Source organism: Magallana gigas, chromosome 3 (assembly GCF_963853765.1).
Source record: "Magallana gigas chromosome 3, xbMagGiga1.1, whole genome shotgun sequence".
Taxonomy (NCBI): Eukaryota; Metazoa; Mollusca; class Bivalvia; order Ostreida; family Ostreidae; genus Magallana; species Magallana gigas.
In genome coordinates, this window is record NC_088855.1 from 3,403,615 (window position 1) to 3,428,735 (window position 25,121).

Genomic DNA, 25,121 nt, shown 5'->3' on the forward strand with positions numbered 1-25,121 from the left:
ACAAAATAGAAAAGAGACAGAGCTTCATGCATCTAAAGTATACCTCTCTCTATTGAAACTAATTATATCAGCTGTAATTAGTACATGCAATAAATCTAATTCAAACATTGGTTTGGACACTTTCATCTCTTTACATAAAGAAAAGTTTAATTCATGGTGTATGGGATTCAGTGGTTTAAAGATCTTCCCAGAGACTGCTCGATGCATTGAGAGGGTGCCAGGATGACAATTTGTTCACATAAACATATGATTATACATAACTGAAACAAATATGCATGTACACAGTGAAACTTATACATCTCTAATAAGTTTAAGTTGTTTTTCTCAAATGATCCTTTAAAACCACACATAATATCAGAATAACTGTAATATATGGACAGGAATAAACTTTTATCACTGAAAATACATGTATCTCATCATTTTATTTGAACCAGAAATAAATAGCTATTTTGTTATGTTTTTGGTGCACATTGAATATCACTGTAACTTGCACATCCCACAACCATCAAACAACAAAGATATAGGTATCATGATACCCAACACTGTGGGAACAGATGTGATTTTTGAACATATTTTTCCAGCTAGTCCAGAAATTCCCGGATCTTCACTCTGCACTCTCTTCCCCAGCCACAGGGAACCGACAACACTCCAGGAACATCGGAGACTTGTTTTTCTGGAGACCAGCTGCAATCTCCACCGACTTGAGGATCTGTTCGGCCAGGAATGCTGACTCAGCTTCTGTCTACAAACAAACAAGGGCAGGTATCATCATGATATCAGACTCAACAACAGCTGCTGTTGTTGTGTTGTGCAATAAATATAAAATGTAAATTCTGTGCACAGTAAAGGACCATAAACGAGTTAAACTTATCTGTTTTAAAGAGGTTCATATTTATTGTCCAGGCCCTTGTAAGTGTTAAATTTCACAAAATGACAACTCAAGAGGTAATATTCTAAATCTGTACTGAGTACCTGGCAGACTGGTTCGGGGTCTATCTGTTCTGTATACACTACAGAACATGTTTAATCAGACCGTATATAACCTTGGGATACCCAGCACGACCTTATATCACCAGAGGTAACCTTAGATTTAATGTACTTGACTGTGGAAAGACAGACAACTCCTCCAGAGCTCACCTCAAATGAACCATACAACACGTCAGATTTGTACTGCTGGGATAGCTGGGCTATCTGTTCAATGAAAATAGCTCTCTTCTCTGGGTTCTTCACTGAAATAACAAGGGAAAGAAGAGTCCATAAGTTAACATCATTAAAATTCACAGTCACAACTTATTAAAGAAAAACAACTCTTTATAATAAAGAAGCCATTTAAAAAGTCACAAAAAACTTGACCAAAAAATCAAAAGTATATATGTGTGTGTAAAACTTCAGTGATAATTGATAATTGTGCACTTACATACATCAAAAACTGGCACAATTAGAACCATTTTAATAAGACCTTGGACTTTCAGTAGGACATAGCTATCTATTTCTTGCGTCTTAACAAGTTAAAAAACATAGGTAATCATAGATTACTAAGCTCACCGAGACGGAGCATCACCCTTATGAGACATCACCTTCATAAGACCACCTTTATCATTTTATATGAAAATCATACTTTATGATCTTGAATATTCATGGATTCTGTTTTGACAAAATATCGTATATCATCTGATAAATTTTTTTATGATAATCATATGTTAATATGTTAATCAATACAATGATATAAAATTAAATATTGCATCATGTCATATTTCTAATATAATATATATCATATAATAAATAAAATACCGTAATAAACAATAATGAGATTTGATATTGTAACGTATGATATGACATTGTATTGTGTTATACCTTATTGTATTTGATCACATAATACAATATCATAAAATATAATACAATATAGTATCATATTACAATACCATATTACATAATACATCATAACACTGAAACATGATATTATATTGTAAAATATAGAATGATATTGTATTGAATGACACTGAAACATATTTGATACATTATATGATATTATATCATATAATACAATATAATTTGATTCCAACATTGTATCTTATCAAATGATACAATATTATGTGATATGGTAAAATATTATAAAAAATATTTTTAAATTATACATATTGTATCATATGACACAATAAAATATATTACAATATCATATAATACAATTTCATGTGATATGATAATATATCATATAAACCAATATCATATCATACAATATCGTATGATACAATATTATATAATATTACAATATCATATAATACAATTTCATGTGATATAATTCTATATTACTGAAACCAATATCATATTATACAATATTGTATGATACAATATTATAGAATATACAATATTGTATCATAGGATACAATATAATATTTTGCAATATCTTATGTAATTGTATCATGTGATAAAATAATAAATTAAAAATACAATATAATATTATACAATATTGTATCATAATATACAATACTATACATAACAATATCATGATACATAATCATATCATAAAAAATCAAAAAAAATGATACAATATCATATCGTATCGTATAACTTTTTATAATATAACATATGATATCATATTGTATCATATCAAACAGTATTGTTTCATATCATACAATACTCTATCATAGGAATCATGTTATATCATTTATCAACAAACACATCTATTTATCGAGCTGGTTTGAGTGAGGTAGGAGATTTCTTTAGCATCCTTGATAATGGAGATGAGGCTCTGCTTCTGAAGCAACCTCTGCATTTAATTTATAATAAAGTTGAATCAACTATGCAAGCTATCATCTATAAAAAATGTGACCTGTTCCAAAAAACTAAACCTCATCCAGCATCCGCAACCTATGGCTCAGATTCAGCATCCATGCCTGTCAGGTGCATCTGTATCATAAGACACACCATCCATTCAAGTTTGGTGAAGTTAGGACCAGTAATAACTAAGATTTATTTTTAAGCATCCTTGATAATGGAGATCAAGCTCTGCATCTGAAGCTACCTCTGCGATTCATTCATATTACAGTTAAATCAACTATGCAAGTTTGAAATAGTACTATCATCTATTAAACATGTGACCTGTTCCTAAAAACTTAACTTTATCCAGCATCCGAAACCAGACTATGCATTCAAGCCTGTCAAGTGCATCAGTATCATAAGACACACCATCCATGGAAGTCTGGTGAAGTAAGGACAAGTAATAACTAAGATATCATCATCAGAGGGCACCTGTTTCAAAAACTTTATCTAACCAGCTCTTAAAACCTTAACCTCCTCCAGCATCCGAAACCTATTGCTCAGATTCAGCATTCAAGCTTGTCAGGTGCATCAGTATCATAAGACGCACCATCCATACAAGTTTGGTGAAGTTAGGACCAGTAGTAACTAAGATATAATCATCAGAGGGCACCTGCAACAAAAACTTAACCAGCTCTAAAAACCTTAACCTCCTCCAGCATCCGAAACCTATTGCTCAGATTCAGCATTCAAGCTTGTCAGGTGCATCAGTATCATAAGACGCACCATCCATACAAGTTTGGTGAAGTTAGGACCAGTAGTAACTAAGATATAATCATCAGAGGGCACCTGCAACAAAAACTTAACCAGCTCTAAAAACCTTAACCTCTTCCAGCATCCGAAACCTATTGCTCAGATTCAGCATTCAAACTTGTCAGGTGCATCAGTATCATAAGACGCACCATCCATACAAGTTTGGTGAAGTTAGGACCAGTAGTAACTAAGATTAATCATCAGAGGGCACCTGCAACAAAAACTTTAACCAGCTCTAAAAACCTTAACCTCTTCCAGCATCCGAAACCTATTGCTCAGATTCAGCATTCAAGCTTGTCAGGTGCATCAGTATCATAAGACGCATCATCCATACAAGTTTGGTGAAGTTAGGACCAGTAGTAACTTAGATATTGCTATCAATGGACACCCGCAACAAAAACTTTAACCTGCTCCAAAAACCTTAACCTCCTCCAGCATCCGAAACCTATAGCTCAGATTCAGCACTCAAGCCTGTCTGGTGCATCAGTATCATAAGGCACACCATCCATGCAAGTTTGGTGAAGTACAGACCAGCAGTAACTAAGATACTGCTATCAAAGGGCACCTGCAACAAAAACTTTAACCTGGTCCAACAACCTTGACCTCCTCCAGCATCTGAAATTTAGGACCCAGATTCAGCATCCAAGTCTTTCAAGTCCATAAGTAGGTCCAGATGCATCATCCATGCAAGTTTGGTGAAGATAGGACAAGTAATAGCTTAGATACAGGACCTGCAACAAAAACTTTAACCAGGTGCGGACGCCGACGCCGACGCCAAGGGTATAGCATAAGCTCTCCTTGACTTCGTCTCGGTGAGCTAATGACGTGGTTTCAAGTGAAATATGCACCGATGGAGTAGTCATAGCTCAAAAGCCAGACAAATCTTGTTGATTTCAGAGAGCCATGGCAGAGTGGCCAACAATGAAATAGACAGGCCTATGTCACATTGCTGTTTGACACAACTACCCAAAGTCCAAGCTCTTGTCAAAATGGTTCTAAGAGTGACAGTTGTGATACAAGAGCCATTAGTGATCAGGTAACAGATGTGATCAAATGTTGTTTTGTAATTTAAAGAGACAAATATGTTATATTTTTATATTTTAGTGTAAAAGTGATGACAAATATCATACTGAAATGCTGTCTCTCAGTTATTAGATGTGATACAGTTATATAGTGTAAAAGTGATCAGTTGGGATACATTTACACATTGTAGTGTTAAGTGGAATGGTGTAGTAGTATATAACTTATTGGAATTTGATATATGTGTTATTGTAGTGTTAATCCTTTCAGTAATTTTACCTTTTAAGGCAACAAAACAACATTTTCCCAGGAAATATCTCACATCCACATGCTTCAGGGATTCCTCCACTGTCTTCAAGCTGTAGAAAACAAGGTCAAGGTTACCGCTTGATTCTGATTGTTTTATGTAAAGTTTTGCAGTACAGATTATACCCCTTTACAAAATAAAATCCTCAGCTTTGAATATGCTTTTAAAAAAAAATAACAATTGTCAAATTATTAAATTCCCAGTTACCTCCCCTTCTAGCCAAAATACCTTTAAGGTGGTTCACTACACCCTGAAATAGTTTCTCAAACCAGCAGAAAATTACTTGATTATGATAAATAGCATGATGCATAAGAAGTTTATACCAGTAAGTCAAATAGGCCAAAAAGTATCCAATTTTGGATAAAAAATTGATTTTCAAAAACTTTATTCAGAAAATATTAACAAAAGACCCAAGCAAATTCGAACTCATGATCTGTGGGTTCACAAGCCGGATACTTTAACCATTTAGCTTAGAAAATATTAAAGCAAATTGATTGATAAAAATGGTTTAACAAAAAATTAAATCTAGTGTTTAAATCTGGAGCAAGCTGTTGTACGTACCTGTCCCTGCTGGTGAGATCTATCAGGAAACAGATGTAGTCAATCCTGGGGCGGGAGCTGTCCGAGGTCACAGGGAGGGGGAGGGTGGTGGCTGTCCTCCTGAAATCACAAAGATAATTAATCTATCATACTGATGAACAAGACGCCTCAGACAACAAAATATTTTTGCCTTTGTATTGATTCCTAATCTACTAATTTTTGCAATTCAATAACTAAGTCAGTACGATTTTGAATGATATCACTACTAATTTCATTAAAAGAGTCTGATTTTACAATACTCTTATAAAAATCTATATCAATGGTCTGCGAAAGGTAAATTTTCCTACAGCAATAACGAAAGAATATCGCAATAATGGTACATGTAACAAATTTTTTATTTCTGATTTTATTCTTTTTTTTAATACACTATTTCTTTACATTCATTTACAGTGGCGTTGGAGGCAAATTGAAAAAGGGTAAGGGGTTAGACTTAGATTTATATACCAGTAATGAAAACTATAAGCAAAAGTTTTTTAAAACTCTTTCATCAAGTGGCACTGAACCATCTTCTGGTCTCCTCTAGAAGATATTTATTTCAGGTACAGAATTCAATAAAAATCTTGAACTACTGTGACATTTATTTTTTAACATCACAATTTTGTGTGCGTGTGTGTTTTTTAAATATTGAGCACCCTTACATTTAATTCTTCGAGTTGTGTTTTTATATTTGATATAAAAATGCAAACAAATGAAATTTATATTGAAATTTTATACTTACACTTGCAGGTAAAACCAGGTATTCTTAATCAAGCATTTCCCAAAGCCATGTTTCCCAAGGCCCTCGGATCCAACAAGCTACAGATAAAATAATTAGAACCATTATAACAGGAGCTTGGACTTTGGGTAGTTGTGTCAAACAGCAATGTGACATAGGCCTGTCTATTTCATTGCTGCCCACTCAGTGAAAGCTCATTGAAATGAACACGATTTGTCTGGCTTTTGAGCCAAGACTACGCAATCGGTGCATATTTCACTTGAATCCAGCGTCATTTTTTAACATGTTTTGACGCAAGAAATGATAGCTACGTCCTACGGAAAGTCCAAAGCCTTGTTGAAATGGTTCTATTTCCATAAAAGCTTTAATTATAGTGCCTTAGATGCATTGTGGAGTCATCAGGGAAGAATATGCCCCTGGTAATGTAAAACATTTATCACATGGGTGAAATCCACATTGTTTTAAATGTAAAAAAAAAAGAGTCAAAAACAGGAAGCTGGATTCATCCCAGATAGAAGGATTCCTTTGCAGCCAATCTAATCAAAATTAGATCCTTCACGCTCTCGTCATTAAAAAAAAATAAGCTACAGTTTTTATGATGATAGAGTCATTTCAGAAAAATCTGACTAATTAAAATTAGATCCTTCACGCTCTCGTATTTGATATGTCTCACAGCGAAATATCAAATACGAAAGCGTGAAGGATCTAATTTTAATTAGATTGCTTCGCAGCAACACTGTCAGTAAAGCTTCTATCCTTAATGAGCAGTTTCATTCTGTCTATACCTGGCAGAATCTATGTTCTCTCCCTGATCTATGACCTGGCCCTTTTTCTACTATGGTCAACATAACCATTCATGAGAGGGGAATATTGAAATTACAAAGCTAGGGACTGTGCCCATTCAAAGATACTGGACCTGATGAAATTCTAGCATTTGTCTTGAACAAAGTGCAGCGGTTCCATAGCCCCATATCTGACAAAGATGTTCCAGCTCTCCCTAGACTCTTTCTAGATAGTCAGATATCAGATGAATGGTGCAGAGCAAACATCTTCCCTATTTACAAGAGAAGGGGGAAAATTGAACCATCAAATGCAGGTCCGTCTCCTTTGGTAAACTGCAGGATCATGGAACATGTTGTACATAGTGCATTATAGACCACTTCAATCTGAACAACTTGTCATAACCCTGGACCAAATAGCTAGAAGTATGGCCAAGAGATACCAGACAGACATCATACTCTTGAAATTTTCTTAATAAAGTCCCTCACAAAAGTCTGCTATTGAAGTAGAGAACTAAGTGGTGTCAGGGGGACTAATAGTGTCAGGCACCCCACCCTTGGCTGGATTTAGGACTTCCCAAGTCAGAGAACCCAATTAGTGGTTCTGGAGGGGTATACATCTTCACCTCTGGATGCCCTCTCTGGGATACCACGGGGAACCTTCTTGGGACCACTCCTTTTCCTGGTCTATATTTATGACCTACCTATAGTGTACCAAGGAGTGTACCAGACACCAGACTGTTCGCAGATGATAGGCTGGTATACCATCAGACAAACCCAGAAGCAGAGAGGTGCAGCCAAGTTACAGGAAGATCTCACTGCCTTAGAGGGAAAGAAGGTGGCAGATATGTTTAAACCCTGAAAAGTGCACAACAGAAATTACACATAAGAACCAGAGGTAGCAATAGATACATGCAGCTAGATAGACAGCCTGCCCTCTGTAATCAAGGAGGATTACAAGCATTCTTCCCACCAGGTCATATGAGTGAAATTTGTTACCAAGGAGGATTACAAGAATTTTGGAATCATCTGCCAGAGAAAATTATAGAATGATCTCTTAAGACTCCTATTACAATGTATTGAGGAGTTCAGATCAGGACTAGCAAGTGTCCCCTGACCCAGCCCCTGGGCCCAACAACCCTTGTAAATGTATCAGGCCATTCTGTAAATATTTTTAAATGTTTATAAAAGAGGAAACCTTAACCAAGCTAAAGTTAAGAAGAAGAAGAAGAAGAAGATCTCAACTCGTAGACAATGATAGACTGTTTCATACAGGTTGTACGCAAAATGTACAGTTTTGTCAAATGTTAACCCCATTCAAGGTGTTCATGCTACAAAAAAATTCCAAGAAAATGCATGTATGTTGTTGTAATAAATATGACAAATTGTAGTTCTGTGTAAAACATGAACAATTCTGACTTTAAATGCATGTTTAACAGGGGCGTATATGTTATATATAACTTTTATATTTGCCTCTCTTCAAATGTAAAATGTTTCGAGGAAATTCGCGATTTGTCATAGCAAAAAAAATGTCATAAATGTCACAATTCTTAACTATGCACTTACCAATACTGTTGCCAACTGATACTGGGGTACCTTGTTATAAGGTATCAATACGGAATTACTCATGCTTGTTTGCCAGTTTGCATGAGTTTGATTCAATGTACCTTGTGTTGTCGACACCGCATTTTGTTTACAATTTTGAAAAACGCGGGAGAATGCAGTGTACATTTCCGATGAGTTTTGTAATAAGCTTTAAAACCGTGACCCGTAAACCGAATAATTCCGTATGTTTCAGAATAAGTTTCAGAAACTCCGCGGGTAAGATTTTTTTCTTACATTCCCATATTGCCAAAATTAAGAATAAGTGCTCTTCAGTTGCATGGGGGTTAAAGAACGTCAAACTCACAAAAAACGAGCTCAACAATTTACAAGGTGCAGCACAAGGCCGGACTAAAATTGATTGTCGGATAGTGTAGTTATTTATTATTTGTTTCCGATGACAAAATTATTAACCTTACATATGTTTCTGTGTATTGCAATAAAGTTTAAAATCACTCTCTAAACTCAGAGACATAAATAACATGTTATTTATGTCTCTGCTAAAATCCCCTATTTTCAACATGTTAAAAAAGGTGGTCTTTTTTTTTTAAAATAAATTAATAAATCTGTAGCAGTGACACTGTCTATGAGTGTCTCTGTAACAATGACACTGTCTAAGAATGTCTCTGTAGCAGTGACACTGTCTAAGAATGTCTCTGTAGCAGTGACACTGTCTAAGAATGTCTCTGTAGCAGTGACACTGTCTAAGAATGTCTCTGTAGCAATGACATTGTCTAGAGAAATCTCTGTAACAATGACACTGTCTAATAATGTCTCTGTAGCAGTGACACTGTCTAATAATGTCTCTGTAGCTATGACACTGTCTAATAATGTCTCTGTAGCAATGACACTGTCTAAGAATGTCTCTGTAGCAATGACACTGTCTATTTCCGGTGTAATAATGACACTGTCTATTTCCTCTGTAACAGTGACACTGTCTATTACCTCTGTAACAGTAACACTGTCTATTTCCTCTGTAACAGTGACACAGTCTATTACCTCTGTATTAATATACTATTTCCTCTGTTACAATGACACTGTCTATTTCCTCTGTAACTATGACACTGTCTATTACCTCTGTAACAATGACACTGTCTTTTACCTCTGTAACAATGACACTGTCCATTTCCTCTGTAACAATGACACTGTCTATTTCCTCTGTTACAATGACATTGTCTATTTCCTCTGTAACTATGACACTGTCTATTACCTCTGTAACAATGACACTGTCCATTTCCTCTGTAACAATGACACTGTCTATTTCCTCTGTTACAGTGACACTGTCTATTTCCTATGTAATAAGATACTGTCTATTTCCTCTGAACCAATGACCTTGTCTATTTCCTCTGTAACAATGACACTGTCTATTTCCTCTGTAACAGTGACACTGTCTATTTCCCCTGTAACAGTGACCCTGTCTATTTCCTCTGTAACAATGACACTGTCTATTTCCTCTGTAACAATGACACTGTCTATTACTTCTGTAATAATATACTGTCCATTTCCTCTGTATAATAATATACTGTCTATTTCCTCGGAAGCAATACAGTTCCTTACAATTTGACACTGTCTATGAATGTCTCTGTAACAATGACACTGTCTAAGAATGTCTTTTTAACTATGACATTGTCTATGTATAGGAATTTCTCTGTGACTTTGACACAGTGTAGCAATTTTTTGAACCATTAATAAAAAACAATTTATCGCGTCTTATCGCCTTTCTTAAGACGCAAGTTTTTTGCATTATTAATCTGTTATATATCAAAATGCATTTATTAAGCAAACTATTTATTTTGAATTCATCTTCAGTTTAAATGTTCATAATACGCGATTATAGTCTCGTTTTTGTTGGACTACCCTGCAGGACGATCGAGAACCATAAATTATCGAAGAGAGAAAGGTAGTCTTGTTTGATAATGTGCACAATGTATTTAGTTCTCATACGAAACAAATGATTGAGATCGACTAAAAACATTCTACAATAAAAACCATTTTTACTTATAGTTTAGATTTTATTAGTTTCTATTATGGGACCTTATTCATACACCACTGGTCCAGGTAAAATTAACATTGTATACGTACTCTTAAATTAACACTGAACTCTTAAAGAATTGTCATGAATTCATATCCAGAAGTATATAGACTGCATAATTTTCAGAAAAATTTACCTATAAGCGAATGGAATATGCTAAGTTATTATATAACTTATAACTTATTATTATATATAGATTAGTCATTAATTATCAAAGAAATATTTTATATGGTTTAAGGGGGGTGGGGTAAGGGGTCCGCATTTGTTAAACTAGTGATGTGCAGTGGCGTCGGAATGAAATTGAAGGTTGGGGAGGGCGGGGGGGGGGGGGGGGGGGTAAGACTTATCAAAAACATTGACAAGCAAAAAAAAGGGTCTTTTGTTCTGGTTATGTATCAGGGACGTATATACTAAAAGTTATGTATAACTTTGAAAAAAGAGTTGGGGGGGGGGGGGGTTGGGGTTATTTACTCCCCCACCCCCAGCCTCCCCCATTTCCGACCCCTAGCTATGACGTGTGTGTGTGCAAGTTTCCTTGCTGGGAATTACTTTTAAAAGACTATGGCTATTGGACAATGGTGGACTTAATTATTATATATGACAGCACGGTACATATATATGTATGTACTTTTAAAAATTACAATGCACAAATTAGCCTACTTTAATAAAATTTCAATTTTCTAAATTGTTTAAAAAATTTCCTTCCTTTTTTGTTTCTATAATTAAAAACAATTTGTTCAAGGATTTCATTAATCATTTCATTCAGATGTTTTATTTATATTTTTCTGCTTCGTATACGCCGTCGTAATAAACATGAGATCCTCCGATTTCTGTTGCCGTGCGTTGATTGGACAAATCAGTGGGTTAGGCTCGCAAGAATTGTGGCGTGATGTCATTTCCCGTGATGATACCGTAAGGAGAACTTCCACGCGAAACATAGCGCAACCAAATATTGAGGTGTGCAGCCGAATCCTTGGAGAAAATGGACAAGGACCGAAAACAGGAGAAAAGGCCATTGGCCGGAAATATTGCTGCTGCCCCTGCCTCCCCGTCAAGCTCCTTTTCTATGGCTCAAGCCTCCAAGTCGATTCTTGCAGGTGAGTGGTAAAAGTCTAAGGCGTTGCGAATAAACTTTACCAGAAATAGGTCGGAGTTCTGGAAAACACCCCTAGTATTATCTTATCTGGGCGAGAAGAGAGGGTCCCTGACACACATTTGTGTCGGTGTCACGGACCTTGGACTTCTGTCCAGACTGACATAGTGCTCAGAGCGTGGTGCTCCACACCGGTTTTCGCTAGTACTAATGGGGTCGCGTCAACATCGTGTGTGTACATGTGGATGTTTATGTTTTGATTCTAAAAATAGAACGCACGTTTTTTCGTCCTCGTAATTAAACCTGGCGCAAACGATTTTCTCCCCGCAGCAGTCGTTAAATGATGCAGATACATCAAGACTGATAAGAGACACGTTATTTAAAAACCTAAAATCATGTATGTTAAAGAGTGTGGGCGGGGGGGGGGGGGGGGGGGTCACACATATGCACTCATTAGGTCTCTAAAGGATATACTGTGTTCCACAGTCATTGGTGAACAGTAACAGACTAACACTGTGGAACACAGGAACGCTTGGTTTCTATCATTTGACATAACACAAATTCATCAATAATTTTTTAAAATTTTTTTCAAGAAATTCTATTTTAAGAATACCAGGTATACTTGTGGTCATGACCTTGAAAAACATTTACCTGTATAAAGGTAAAACTAGGAAGAAGTGGTTTGAACTTTCTGAGGTGATGTAATGTTGACAATAGCACCGTGGCACTTCCTAGTTTAGTGGGGAGCTAAGGCATTCTGTTCTGACAAAGAGTCCAAGATCAGATATCCCAATGCTTCTAAAAATAAAACCACTACTCTTTTGAATTAATGGAGAGAACTTTAAATTGTTTTCAATGAGTTTTAGCAGGAAGAGAGAAACTGAGCTTTTGGTCATACATATACTTTAAATGTCAAAAGACAAAAACATTGCATCATCCAATGTCTATCCCTCTGATAAAGTGCATGCATTACTAGGTGGGAGTAGGTAAACACACATGAGTGGTTTATACCACAGTTACCACATTTAGAATAACTTACACCAGTTACTCCCACCTTGCCAATGTTTTTAGCTTTGCATCATACTGCTTTGTTGTGTATGACAATTTGTCTGTGTTACATGTACATATAAATAGAGGCCTATTTAACTACATGTATATGTAGAAATATTATATATATGGCTTGCATGTTGGTCAGGAAAGGAAAAGCTGTAAATTGTAATAGCTGGTTCAACTGAGCAGTGACTTTGATATGATATATCATATTTGATTAAATACATGTACTTTAGTTTCCTTGACAGACTACTAGTGATTAGAGTGTTATTATTTGTGAATATAGATCAGTAAATTAATCAAGCTGTGACACACGTCCTATATCTGACAATAACCTACAATCTTAAAGTTGTTAGAATGTGTGAAAGTGAGGAGGGGTGGGTAGGGGTATAATTCCACATTGACATTATTCTCTCACTTTTCAATTTTCAAATGTTACTAGGACAGCTTTAAATTTGTAGTGAAATCCATCTTGTTGCAATGCAATGGAAGTGCCATTTTACTTGTTAAACACTGAAAAACTTTTGAGTTTTCTGTCAATCAGAGGAATATTCATCAAGTTGTGTTGTGAGAGGTTAGGATAGTGATGAAAACTTATCTAATGTGAATGAATGATGTTGTCAGTGATGTACATATATTGAAAACTCAATTTAGTTGAAAGATTTGTACGAATTAAACCGAATTATAGTATCTAAGGGACCCAGACTGCTTATTGATAATACAAGAAGATCGTTCAGGACTGTATTGGCCCAAGTTTGTGGCATCAGGTGTTGGAAGATGTGGAAACTTAAAAGCTGTCTTGTTAATCTTACACGACTTGAATAAAAGTAGATTATGACAACAATGGTAATCAATGTCCTGGACCTTGCGACTTCTCTTGTCTACTTAGTTCTCCTTGTTATTCAACACATCCTTTGTTTATAAAAGTGTTGAATACATACAGACAGCTGTTTCCTCAATAATCATAATAAGATTTTATGATGAAGTTTAATCTCTCAGTCTTGTAAACAGAAGTTGGGCCCTCTCAGCTGGCTATGATTATGTATAGAGGAGTGGAGAGGATATAGTCACCCTTGGGTTGGAAGATAAGGTGGGACTTGGGTTGGGGGAGAGGACTTTAGGGGTCAGATCCTTGTTGGCCCCCATGAGAGAACTAATCCCACTTTCACATTTTCCTGGAAGAACTTGTGCACAATTCTGAACCTTAAATAGTTAATCAAAGCTTTGAAGTTGTGAAAAATCTGTAATCTTGGGAGACTGTAATAAAACCTGGTGTAAATGACAATGATTTTCCCTCTCAGTACATCACACTGACAGAATGCAAGTTTGCAAATTGATTTTTTGACAAGAAGCTTGCTAAGGAATCCATATTTAGGAGAGAAGTAAATTGCTAATCAATTAGAAACAACAAATAATTTAGAAGTTCAGGCATTCAAGCTGAGGAACCCAAAGGTCGCTACTGAAAGGAATTCATCATAGAACCCAATGTTGCATTTTATTAATGCTGATAACAATTCTTCTCAGGTTTTAAAATTGTAATTAGCAAATGACAATGGGTAAACCTGACTAGGATATGATTTTTTCTCATTATTATAACTCCCGTCATGATTGCCAATCTCATAATCAATATTGATAACACAGCTAGTTAAGTATTACATTCACTGATTTAGATACAGGATGAATTTTGTCATTTTGAGAAGTTGTAAACATGGTTGACAGGGTCCCTGTTTGAGATACAGGATAAATCCTATCATTTTGTGGAGATATACACATCATTGACCCATAGTCTAGCTCTGTATCAACTGTTTCCTAGGTTTTGATGACAGCTGAACTGTTACCCTTATCTGTCTGAATAAAGTTGGTATCTATATTGGGCACTGGCACACAGAGATATTGATATTTTGTAGATGAAAGTACATGTACATAACCAGGAATAAATTACGTTCAATTTTTATGAAAAAATTCAAACTGATTAAGATTCTGCATATACCAGTACTGCTTTTTGAAAATTGGACGATTGAAAGTTGAAAGATGGCAAAAAGCTGTCTCCATAATCATCGAACCTAGCCAGTATGACTACAAGTTTGTTGAAGACCTATACATGTATTAATATACATTTGTACCGGTAATTATAAAGCTAGGATTGATATCATTGTCTTTTATACTGAGAAATGATGAATCAGGTTTAATACATGTAGTGACAATTATGTCTTTGTTGGTGAGAAGTTTGTACCAATTAACAGAAAAGAAGTCTCAAGTGTGAATATCAGAAATGATTTTTTTAATGATGAATTCCATGTAAATTTTCCCCTGTTTTTTCCTGTTGTAGGTGGAATCACAGGAGGTTTAGAGATCTGTATAACATTTCCAACGGAGTACGTGAAGACACAGCTCCAGCTAGACGAGCGGTCGGGGGTACAGAAGCGGTACACGGGTCCGGTCAACTGTGTATCTGTGACGGTCAGGGACTACGGAGTGAGGGGTCTATACAGGGGACTCAGCGTCCTTCTATACGGCTCTATTCCTAAATCCGCCGTCAGGTAAAAAACTTATTGAAGCGATGCAGCCATGAATTTTGTTTATTGTGACATAGATAATACAGTTAGTCATTTAATTCCATGGTACCTTATATGATTATGAATGCATTTATTGTGACATAGATAGCTTAGCAGCAGGGCTAGCCATGCTTACAAAAGACTGAAAGTTATGAATTTCATTCTTGAAAATAGGATTGAAAAATGTTTGACCTCTTAAATCTTTTCATTTGCTCATATATATTTGATGAGTGAAAAATGTACATGTAGGATCATGCTTGTTCTAAAATGATATTGAACTTTTGTGATGTATTGAAGCATAGAAAAATTATCCATCCTTGGTGTATGACCTTGAATGAATTGCAATTAATTTAATAGATTAATATAATGGAGAAATGGAAATAGAGCCCCCTCTAAGAGATCATTGGGGAGATTTAAATAAAGCATGGTTGCGTGTTTATTTTTGACATTCATTGATGCTCATTCCGAGCGCTATCTGGTCAGTTAAGAGCTATTGGTGATGTTATTCCTACATGTACAAGAAATCTCAATTAGCTAAGAAAAATCTATTTGAGCTTGAATTTCTACTTGGAATGAGAATTGCAAAATCAATGAAATTGCCTAAGAAGAAGAAGAATCTAAATATTGGGACCTTTTCTGGTGAATAGGCTTGATTAGGTATCGTCAATCACAGAAAATTGCTAGTCTGGTGGATTCAGATAGAAACGGCCCAAAAGTAGAGCGTATTGATTGGATGTTCAGCTTTCATTCCAATTTCCCTCCAAACCTTTCCTAAGTTTGTGAAACATGGATGTCTTCATGTTTATGATTTACCAAAAATAAAATACATTATATACTTTATGTATATGGTGTTGGCATAACCATAAATGCAAAAATAAAAGATCAATAACTTTATTGTTTTTGTTTTAGGTTTGGTGCTTTTGAAGAGCTAAAAAGGTTTAATGTAGATGAAAATGGTAACCTTAGTCCATCGAAACGAGTGCTGTGTGGTCTGGGTAAGAACTGTAACCATTGCCATGAAGCCCTCTTGGTTTCTCTGAATTTATGCCAATTACCATTCTTTTCCTAAAAAAAGAATAGAAACCCAAGAAAAACGAGGGAGAAAAAACCTTGTGTTTGCAATGCAAATATACAATGTTGAACATCAAAACTATCAGTTTACATGCATGTGTATAATTGTTCCTAGCTCTGAATAAGCATAAAAATTACTGTAGATGTACAAATCTATCAGCCTTGTGGTTTAAATGTTCATGTAATAAAATATTAATCATTTCATGTACCTTTCTATTCTCTTTTCCATATTTCTTAGTAATTGGTTGTCTTTGACATCTACAAAATGTAAATTCTACACATAATTCCTGTATTGGATCCCCTTCAATATGGACACCTTGGTTTACCTTTGACAGGTGCTGGTGTATCGGAAGCTATATTAGCTGTCACACCTATGGAGACACTCAAGGTTAAGTTTATCAATGACCAGACATCAGCAAACCCCCATTACAGAGGATTCTTTCATGGAGTCAGCCAGATTATAAAAGAGCAAGGTAGGAACTGATAGTGTCTGCTCTATAATGGTGGATGTACCGGTACTTCTGGTGAAAGTGGGTAATTTTTCAGAGTACATTGTAATAGTCCTTACTTTAACGGTGGATGTACTTATGGTAAAACCCACTTGTAGGGAAGTGTCGGGGATGATCTATTTTGTTTTGTTATAAGCATAATTTTCTTTAACCATTAGTAATATATGTATCATAATTAAATTAAAAGAATAGTGGAAATTTAACTGACTTTGCTGTAAGTGGGAATTTGTTTTAAGGGTGTTGACTGTAATCATGTTTTACTGTAGAAGGTATATTACATCTCTGATCAGCTGTCTTGAAACTTGTCTCCTCTCTGAAGCCTAAGAAGTTAATTTTTAACATAAGGCTATCTTCCCTTCAATCAAATCTATTCCAACTTCTGTTGCAGCACAGCTAGATCAATATTTCATTTTTTTTTTTACGATTTATCCTGAAATAGAAGTTTTTTTCTATTGATGGTGTTTTTCTGTAAAAAAAAAAAAAACAACAAAAAAACCAACACATGTCAGTTAAAAAAATCTTTTGAAAACAATATCCCATCGTATGAACATTATAATTTAATATTCCTCTTATCATGTGTTTTTACGTGGCCTGTATTATTCATGAATGATTTCAGAGTCTTTTATAATGTAAAAATATCACAGTTTTTTATGTTGGGAACTTCAGTCATTTAATATCTTCTTATTATCATAACACATTAACAGGTAAAACATTCTCAATGACTGTGATTGTTAAATAATGTATAGGTGTCTTAATGTTTGTGGAAACATTTTAGACTGTGAATATAATTACCGGTAAATTCAAATCAGAATGACACCCTATCAATAACAATCTAATTCAATACATTGTAAAATCACATGTGCAACTTATTGTATGGAGTATGGAGCCTTGTGTAATTTTCACCCTTCTACAATTGCAAACAGTTTTGCCCCATCTTGAATTAAACCAGTTGTACATGTACTTAATGAGAGATAGTATGAACAATTTCTTTGAATTTGCTCAGTCTTAGATTTGCCGGTTTACAATTAGGGCAAAAGGGGCAAAAATAAGAAAAAACAGGGTTCAAATATTTCCCGGACAGTTTACAATAATACAAATCAGTGGTACAAAAATATTTAAATTTTCATCTTCAGGTATAAGAGGTGTGTACCAGGGCGTTGTTCCTACAATACTTAAGCAGGGCTCTAATCAGGCCATTAGGTTTTTTGTGATGGAATCCCTTAAGAACTGGTACCGAGAGGGTGACCCCAAGAAACCAGTGCCTGTGTATATTGTGGGGGCGTTTGGAGCTTTTGCAGGGGCGTGCTCAGTGTTTGGTAACACACCTATTGATGTCATCAAAACTAGGTTACAGGTAAGCGATATATGACCAATTTATCATCATATTTCATAATGCTGTTTCCATGACTTAGATGATTTTTTTTACTCTCAGGCTGGTATGATTTTATGTTGATTAAGATAGGGAAGAAAAGGGCTGAAATTTACCATTTTTTGCAGTATTATTTGGCCCCGCCGTCACCAACTTTCCTCAAGTCATTACTTAGTCCGAAATATCTGACGTTTTTCTGGCTTTTTTAACGATTTTGATATTTACTTGCCAGGTTTTCCTGGCAAGTAAATATCAAAATCGTTAAAAAAGCCAGAAAAACGTCAGATATTTCGGACTAGTCATTACTAAGCCTCAAGTCTTGAGTTTTGACCTCAAATTTATGCACATATCTTACAATAATTTGAGTTGAGGACTAAGTTGAGCAATACAAAATTGTTGGTTGCCAGCACTGGTACATGTATGAAACTATGAATATTTCTTTCTTGTTTGTAGGGCCTTGAAGCTCATAAGTACAAAGGCACGATAGATTGTGCTGTGCAGATATTTAAACATGAGGGACCTAGAGCGTAAGTCATTTTCAGAAACCCATTGTCAGAATCTTAGGCTGACTGACTTTGGACCAACTCATAAATCAATTTCATGATAAATTCACTCGCACTTTTGTGGTAAAAAAGATGACTATATTCACATGTATGCTTAGTCAATACACATACAGTTTTGATTTTTTATCTCCTAAAGCTGAAGAGTTTTTCTATGTTATATGATACGTGTATTTTTTGTTCTGAGAAGGTTAGAAAATTTCATTGAGTTGGCTCATAGTCAGAAAGGGTATGCAAACCGGAATGTGTGTTTTCAACTTTAAGCATTAGTACAGCATGTCACATGTGTGTGTGATAGCTAGATAAAGGCTGAAGAAGAACAAACTCAGACATAATTGTTATGATTTGAAAAGAAAAGAAATAGAAGGATTTAAAAGCATTATGACTATTTATTTTTTGAAAAATGTGATATATTTTGAACACAACCCGGTATATGCTTTAAAATGTCACAACTGTCTGCAGATACCACACATTATACCTGAACCGGCCATCATAGTACGGATCAAGAAAATTTTTCAGGGGGGGGGGGGGGGGGTCAGAGGCACATTTTTTGTAAATTTATAATGTGAATTTAGAGAATTTGAATTTTGCAGGGGGGCTGAACCTCTCCGACCACCCTCACCCCATTGCATCATTTTAAAAATGTTAATTGAAAGTTGTCAATTGAAAGTGTCTTTTGCACATAAACTAATGATCTTGGTTGCTCTTTATAATTGTTTTAACTCGTTTGATTCCAGGTTCTACAAAGGCACAGTACCTAGGTTAAGTCGCGTTTGTTTAGATGTGGCCATTACTTTTATGATATATGATTCTGTGATGGAGGTCTTCAACCGAGTGTGGAAATGGTAATTCAAAGCTGTGATCTCGTTTACCAAGTTATTTATCAGGGAAACCAATCTATAAACTGGTTGTGTGCTGCACATGAACCAGCCAAACTGGACAGAAACCAACCGCCATCATAGTGCTATAAACCAGGCATTAGAACTTATGCAATATCAGACTTACAGAATGATATCAGAAAGCTGATGTCAGCTTTTACACTTTCGTTTTTTTATTATATTTTATTCAAGTCTAAGTAGAAGTAAACCAAGAATTATATAAAAATCAGCAGGTTTTCACTTCAACACGCAATATTTTAAAGGAGGCTATCTGTTCGCCATGCTTCCACTTTACAAAGAATACAGTGTATTGTAGATGTTGTATTTTTGTGCTAAAAGTATTACACAAATATGGTTTTCTCAGTGATTAAGAGATGTGACTCCTGTCTACATCTGTCACCCCGTAACATTCAGGCTTCACTGTACTGGGATAGTTTCCGTGGGATTTTTCGTAATATATTTATCTTTGCTTTTTGTTTATGCTATTATACGTCCTTGAAGGTGTCTGTAGATGGTACATGTACTTACTTGTGATTATTTTATGCTATGTAATTTAATTTCCCTTTCAGGGCCTCATGTAATGAAGTTCATGTATTCATAAGTGCTGCAATAATTTCTGTTTTACATTTTGTTGAGAACTATTGTAAATGATGATCTTGAGATGAGTTTGGTATGACTGTGGTGTATATGAGAGCTATTCCAACTTGTGCTTGCTGCATTCCATACTCTTTATCAAAAAATGTTAGTGTTTTTGTCATGTGATGACAAATACTGTAAGCTGGACTTATATCCCTAAATTCCTATTTATACTTGTTGTGCAAGGCAAATACATGTATTTCAGGGTTTTTCCCTGCAACACGAAAAATTCACTGATAATTACATTGTTAATCATTATCGTGTACATTATCTCTGACATTGTAGAAGTAATGGAAAATGCTATGAATTCATTCATTAATTATACATGTATATTGGTGGATATTTTTGGTGCAATTTGTGTTATTTTCATTAGAAGACCAGAATCAGTGATTCGTTTAGGTATAGAGAAGCATGCAATTCCCTTCTTTGTAGATCTTTATTTTTTACATTGTTGAGGCCATATACATATATATGTATGTAAGATGTTCCTGTCTCTACACTTACCTGGTTACCATAGATACATGTATGTACCTAAGTATGCAAATCCATCATCATTCAGTTGTTAAAGATTATATTCAAGCAAACTAGTATTTTCTTGAAAACCTTGCATTTTATCTTTGAGGCAGTTGTACATAGAACGGTAGATTTACCAAAATTTTCTAAAGTCACAATTTGCTGTATAATCAACCAGTCCTAAACTAATCACAACCTCCTTAATTAACTTCATAGCTTTACGTGTTGTTGGTGACAATGTTTGAAGTCACTGGACAATCAATGGTGCAATATTCGCCTGGTGCACTTGTAAATTCTTCAATCAGAGAACCAGTTTATGACACACATAGCCAATGGAATTCTTTGCTCTACTAACTCTGGAACTATGGGAAACTTACACATGACACGTGACTTACGCCTAACAAATTTATCCCTATATTACCAGTATTATAGCTCTGTATATTTATTGAATCATGCGTATAGATTTTATTTTTGTAGCATTGGATTGTTATGTTAAATGATATATATTTTTTTCAGTTTACATGGTTTATAACATCATATTTATTTAAGTTTTATTGCAATGACGGTTAAAACCACATATTTAACGCCAAACTACGGTATATATGTGTAAAGAATGTAATTCAAGATAGTGTTCATAATATAAACGTAGTAATTAAAATGAAATATTGAATGTGATATGATGAAATGAAATATGAAAGTGAAATATATACATTAACAAATGAAGGCACTTCTTTGTTCTTTTTACCAAGTTAGGTACCCGAAGAATCGATAGTAGTTATGATGGACGATCCACAGTACAACCATATAAAGTATGTGCCGATTTGCACACAAAGTCCAATGATCAATATATTTATTTCAAACGTATGTCCCCTTCAGGAAACATGGTGCTAATCTATATGCACATGTCAATAGGTTGATCACTCTTTTTATAATTAATATCTTGAGAACTCTTTGCTTGACAAACATTAAACTTAGTACCATGACTTCGTTCAAGTTCATAACAGCTATCTTGCTCTACGTAATCGCTATGATCTTGGACGATATACTAGCATATAACGCAATTAGAACATTATTTCATTTGGTGCGGTCAAAATTGCAGCTGCTTGGTTAGCCATCTAGGTCCTATTAAACGCGTTCGTAGATCATAGCGGCAACGTAGAGCTAGTTTGCTGTTGCGATTTTTTTCGCAGCCCAGGTAAGCCAAAAGTACCCGTTTATATATTGAAGTCAAATTTCAAGGGTCGAATCTCAATGGACGGGATATTAATTAAGTATCCCACGTCTTCGGACTCGGCTTGTCCGCTCAACACCTTGTGAAAAAAAAATGACTGACCCTTTTCAAGATAGTTATGTAGATTGATGGATGTAAGATTCTTGTTATACGAATTCGAATACGTCTGATGACAGAGTTATTCCTCTTGTCGTTGTTGCCCAATAGACTTTCAGGACGTGTGCAGGAAATATTAAGATAGAGAAGAAAATAAATTACAGACAGAATCGAATGTCGTTTTTGAGGGGAGGTAGATTGATAAGTGCAAATTATTTATATATCAAACCTTATAATAGGTGTACACCAACAATTTCAGCTGCTTTATAAATCTCATCTCTTTCTTCATTAGCGTCAACCGATATTTTCTTAAAAAATAAAGGAGGCCAAAACGGTATGTGAATTTAACATTTTATGAAAGAAAACCATAAATAACTAGACCTATTTTTGTCTCCAACAAAAAGGAAGGGCTTTTCGACAGCCCTTAAAACCCCTTATTTAAATTTATTATATTATCTCTCAAAATTTGTATTCTAAAAATTTAAAAAATATCATGAGTATATACCCACACGTTAACATTTAAGAAATTAAATGCCCAAAGAAAGACAACTGCAGAATTTTTTTATCAAACTACATCGTTTATTTCTTGAAAAAAAAGTTCTTAAAATTCATATATAAGAAAGTACTCATTTAAGATTCAAGTGTTTGGGTATGCCTAAAGCTCTAATGCTATTCATTCATTGAGCAAAGCGAGATAACTCTTGAATTTTAATTTTTAAAAATGTGATAAAGTTATCATTTTCAGGCCCTTAAAACCCCTATAAGGAGACAAAAAGTGGCCCATTGGACCATAATTTTTAAATTGTACTCTTTATTCTAAACTAATAACTGAAAAGAGTTTTAAAATTAGATGATTATAAAAAAAAGTTATAGCAAAAGGGCTGTTTTTAATACTGACCCCTTCAGGTCCCTCAATTTTCGGAATTTTTTTCATAAAACCTTTTCCGGTCTGCGCATTTAGTCCCTTATTACAAGTACAAAATATAAAAATATTTGCTTAAAAACTGTTTGAGAAAACGTTACATGCATGAATTCAATTTAACATAGAAACTCCCATAGACAATTTTCATCGGCTCATAAAACCGGAAGTACTCGACACTATTCAATGAAACTTGGAATATATCTTATTTACGTCTATTAACACAATATCTATCCTAATCATTTATTGAGCAAAGCGAGATAACTCTTGAAATTGAATTGTGATAAAGTTATCATTTTCAGACCCTTAAAACCCCTATAAGGAGTCAAAAAGTGCCCCCTCGGACCATATTTTTTAAATTGTACTCTTTATTCTGGACTATTAACCGAAAAGATTTTGAAAATTCGATAAACAATAAAAAAGTAACAGTTAAAGAGCCGTTTTTAATATTGACCCCTTGAGCTCCCTTATTTTTTGGAATTTTTTTCCCAGGACCTTTTCCGGTCTGCGCATTAGGTCCCTAATTGCAAATACAAAATATGAAAATATTTGCTTGAATACTGTTTGAGAAAACGTTACATGCGTGAATTCAATTTAACATAAAAACTCCCATAGACAATTTTCATCGGCTCATAAAACCGGAAGTACTCAATACTATTCAATGAAACTTGGAATATATCTTAATTACATCTATTTAAACAATATATATCCGTCTTAGAACATTCCTAAGCTTTTCTGAGTTTTTAATTTTTTCATCCCCCCTTTTCTCAAGTTTGAGGCCTAAAATCTCAAAACTGATAAGAGATAGAAACTTGCCGCCGGTTTACTTTTTAAACAACTCGACATGGTTGATCTAACTCTAAAATTACAACGAATTTCCTTTAAAAATAAAAACAATATATTGATTCATTTAATTTCTACTATTTTGCTTGTGTGAACCGGAAGTACCGGAACCAGAAATCCAAAACCTTACATACTGGTGACATTAAAAAATGCTATAAGACTATTGCATAGTTAATTCTGAAATCCTTTCCGTTTTTAAAAAATCGCTGACGGAAAATCTGTCGAGAAAAAGAAAAATAACTAGACCTATTTTTGTCTCCAACAAAAAGGAAGGGCTTTTCGACAGCCCTTAAAACCCCTTATTCAAATTTATCATATTTTCTCTAAGAATCTGTATATTAAAAATTAGGAAAGTATCATGAGCATAGACCCACACGTTAACATTTAAGAAATTAAATGCCCAAAGAAAGACAACTTCAGAATTTTTTATCCAGCTATATCGTTTGTTACCTGAAATAAAAGTTCTAAAAATTCATATATAAGAAAGTACTCATTTAAGATTCAAGAGTTTTGGTATGCCAAAAGCTCTAATGCTAATCATTCATTGAGCAAAGCGAGATAACTCTTGAATTTTAATTTTTTTTAAATGTGATAAAGTTATCATTTTCAGGCCCTTAAAACCCCTATAAGGAGTCAAAAGGTGGCCCTTTGGACCATGATTTTTAAATTGTACTCTTTATTCTAAACTAATACCTGAAAAGAGTTTGAAAATCGGATGAGTAATAAAAAAGTTATAACTAAAGGGCTGTTTTTAATACTGACCCCTTCAGGTCCCTTATTTTTCGGATTTTTTTTCCTTATACCTTTTCAGGTCTGCGCATTTAGTCCCTCATTACAAGTACAAAATATAAAAATATTCGCTTAAAAACTGTTTGAGAAAACGTTACATGCGTGAATTCAATTTAACATAGAAACTCCCATAGACAATTTTCATCGGCTCATAAAACCGGAAGTACTAGACACTTTTCAACGAAACTTGGAATATATCTTAATTACGTCTATTAACACAATATCTATCCTAATCATTTATTGAGCAAAGAGAGACAACTCTTGAAATTGATTTGTGATAAAGTTATCATTTTCAGACCCTCAAAAACCCTATAAGTAGTCAAAAAGTGCCCCCTCGGACCATATTTTTTAAATTGTACTCTTTATTTTGAACTATAAACCGAA

At 34.6% G+C, this 25,121-nt stretch overlaps 3 protein-coding genes across 3 annotated transcripts; 1 reads left to right on the forward strand and 2 right to left on the reverse strand.

Annotated features, from left to right (window-relative positions):
* Positions 1-379: 379 nt before the first annotated feature.
* On the reverse strand, positions 380-8,728 carry LOC105320237 (centromere protein M). Its single transcript, XM_034480887.2, has 6 exons — positions 8,558-8,728; positions 6,216-6,292; positions 5,459-5,557; positions 4,870-4,949; positions 1,138-1,229; positions 380-742 (listed from the first exon to the last, which is right to left on the reverse strand). The coding sequence occupies exons 1-6, from the start codon at positions 8,720-8,722 to the stop codon at positions 605-607; spliced, it is 651 nt and encodes a 216-aa protein (XP_034336778.2). The 5' UTR covers positions 8,723-8,728; the 3' UTR covers positions 380-604.
* A 381-nt stretch (positions 8,729-9,109) lies between these two features.
* LOC136273280 (uncharacterized) lies at positions 9,110-11,120 on the reverse strand. Its single transcript, XM_066077682.1, has 4 exons — positions 11,105-11,120; positions 9,901-10,047; positions 9,669-9,805; positions 9,110-9,565 (listed from the first exon to the last, which is right to left on the reverse strand). The coding sequence occupies exons 1-4, from the start codon at positions 11,118-11,120 to the stop codon at positions 9,110-9,112; spliced, it is 756 nt and encodes a 251-aa protein (XP_065933754.1).
* Positions 11,121-11,507: 387 nt separating this feature from the next.
* Positions 11,508-19,938, forward strand: LOC105344189 (tricarboxylate transport protein, mitochondrial). Its single transcript, XM_034480888.2, has 7 exons — positions 11,508-11,722; positions 15,098-15,308; positions 16,233-16,318; positions 16,730-16,867; positions 18,037-18,257; positions 18,726-18,799; positions 19,570-19,938. Exons 1-7 carry the CDS (start codon positions 11,608-11,610, stop codon positions 19,679-19,681), a joined length of 957 nt encoding a protein of 318 aa, XP_034336779.2. The 5' UTR covers positions 11,508-11,607; the 3' UTR covers positions 19,682-19,938.
* The last annotated feature ends 5,183 nt before the right edge of the window (positions 19,939-25,121 follow it).

What these genes read in the sequence shown, in the direction of transcription:
- LOC105320237 (XM_034480887.2), bottom strand. Translation starts at nt 8,722, where the DNA reads ATGTACACTGCATTCTCCCGCGTTTTTCAAAATTGTAAACAAAATGCG. An exon ending in GATCTCACCAGCAGGGACAG is followed by an intron (nt 4,950 to 5,458) that starts GTACGTACAACA and finishes TGTTTTCTACAG; the next exon opens with CTTGAAGACAGTGGAGGAAT. An exon ending in TTGTTTTGTTGCCTTAAAAG is followed by an intron (nt 1,230 to 4,869) that starts GTAAAATTACTG and finishes TTGTTATTTCAG; the next exon opens with TGAAGAACCCAGAGAAGAGA.
- LOC136273280 (XM_066077682.1), bottom strand. An exon ending in TGGTTCAGAGGAAATAGACA is followed by an intron (nt 9,806 to 9,900) that starts GTATCTTATTAC and finishes TCATTGTTACAG; the next exon opens with AGGTAATAGACAGTGTCATA. An exon ending in ACAGTGTCATTGTTACAGAG is followed by an intron (nt 9,566 to 9,668) that starts GTAATAGACAGT and finishes ACTGTTACAGAG; the next exon opens with GAAATAGACAGTGTTACTGT.
- LOC105344189 (XM_034480888.2), top strand. Translation starts at nt 11,608, where the DNA reads ATGGACAAGGACCGAAAACAGGAGAAAAGGCCATTGGCCGGAAATATT. An exon ending in CTCCAAGTCGATTCTTGCAG is followed by an intron (nt 11,723 to 15,097) that starts GTGAGTGGTAAA and finishes TTCCTGTTGTAG; the next exon opens with GTGGAATCACAGGAGGTTTA. An exon ending in AAACATGAGGGACCTAGAGC is followed by an intron (nt 18,800 to 19,569) that starts GTAAGTCATTTT and finishes GTTTGATTCCAG; the next exon opens with GTTCTACAAAGGCACAGTAC.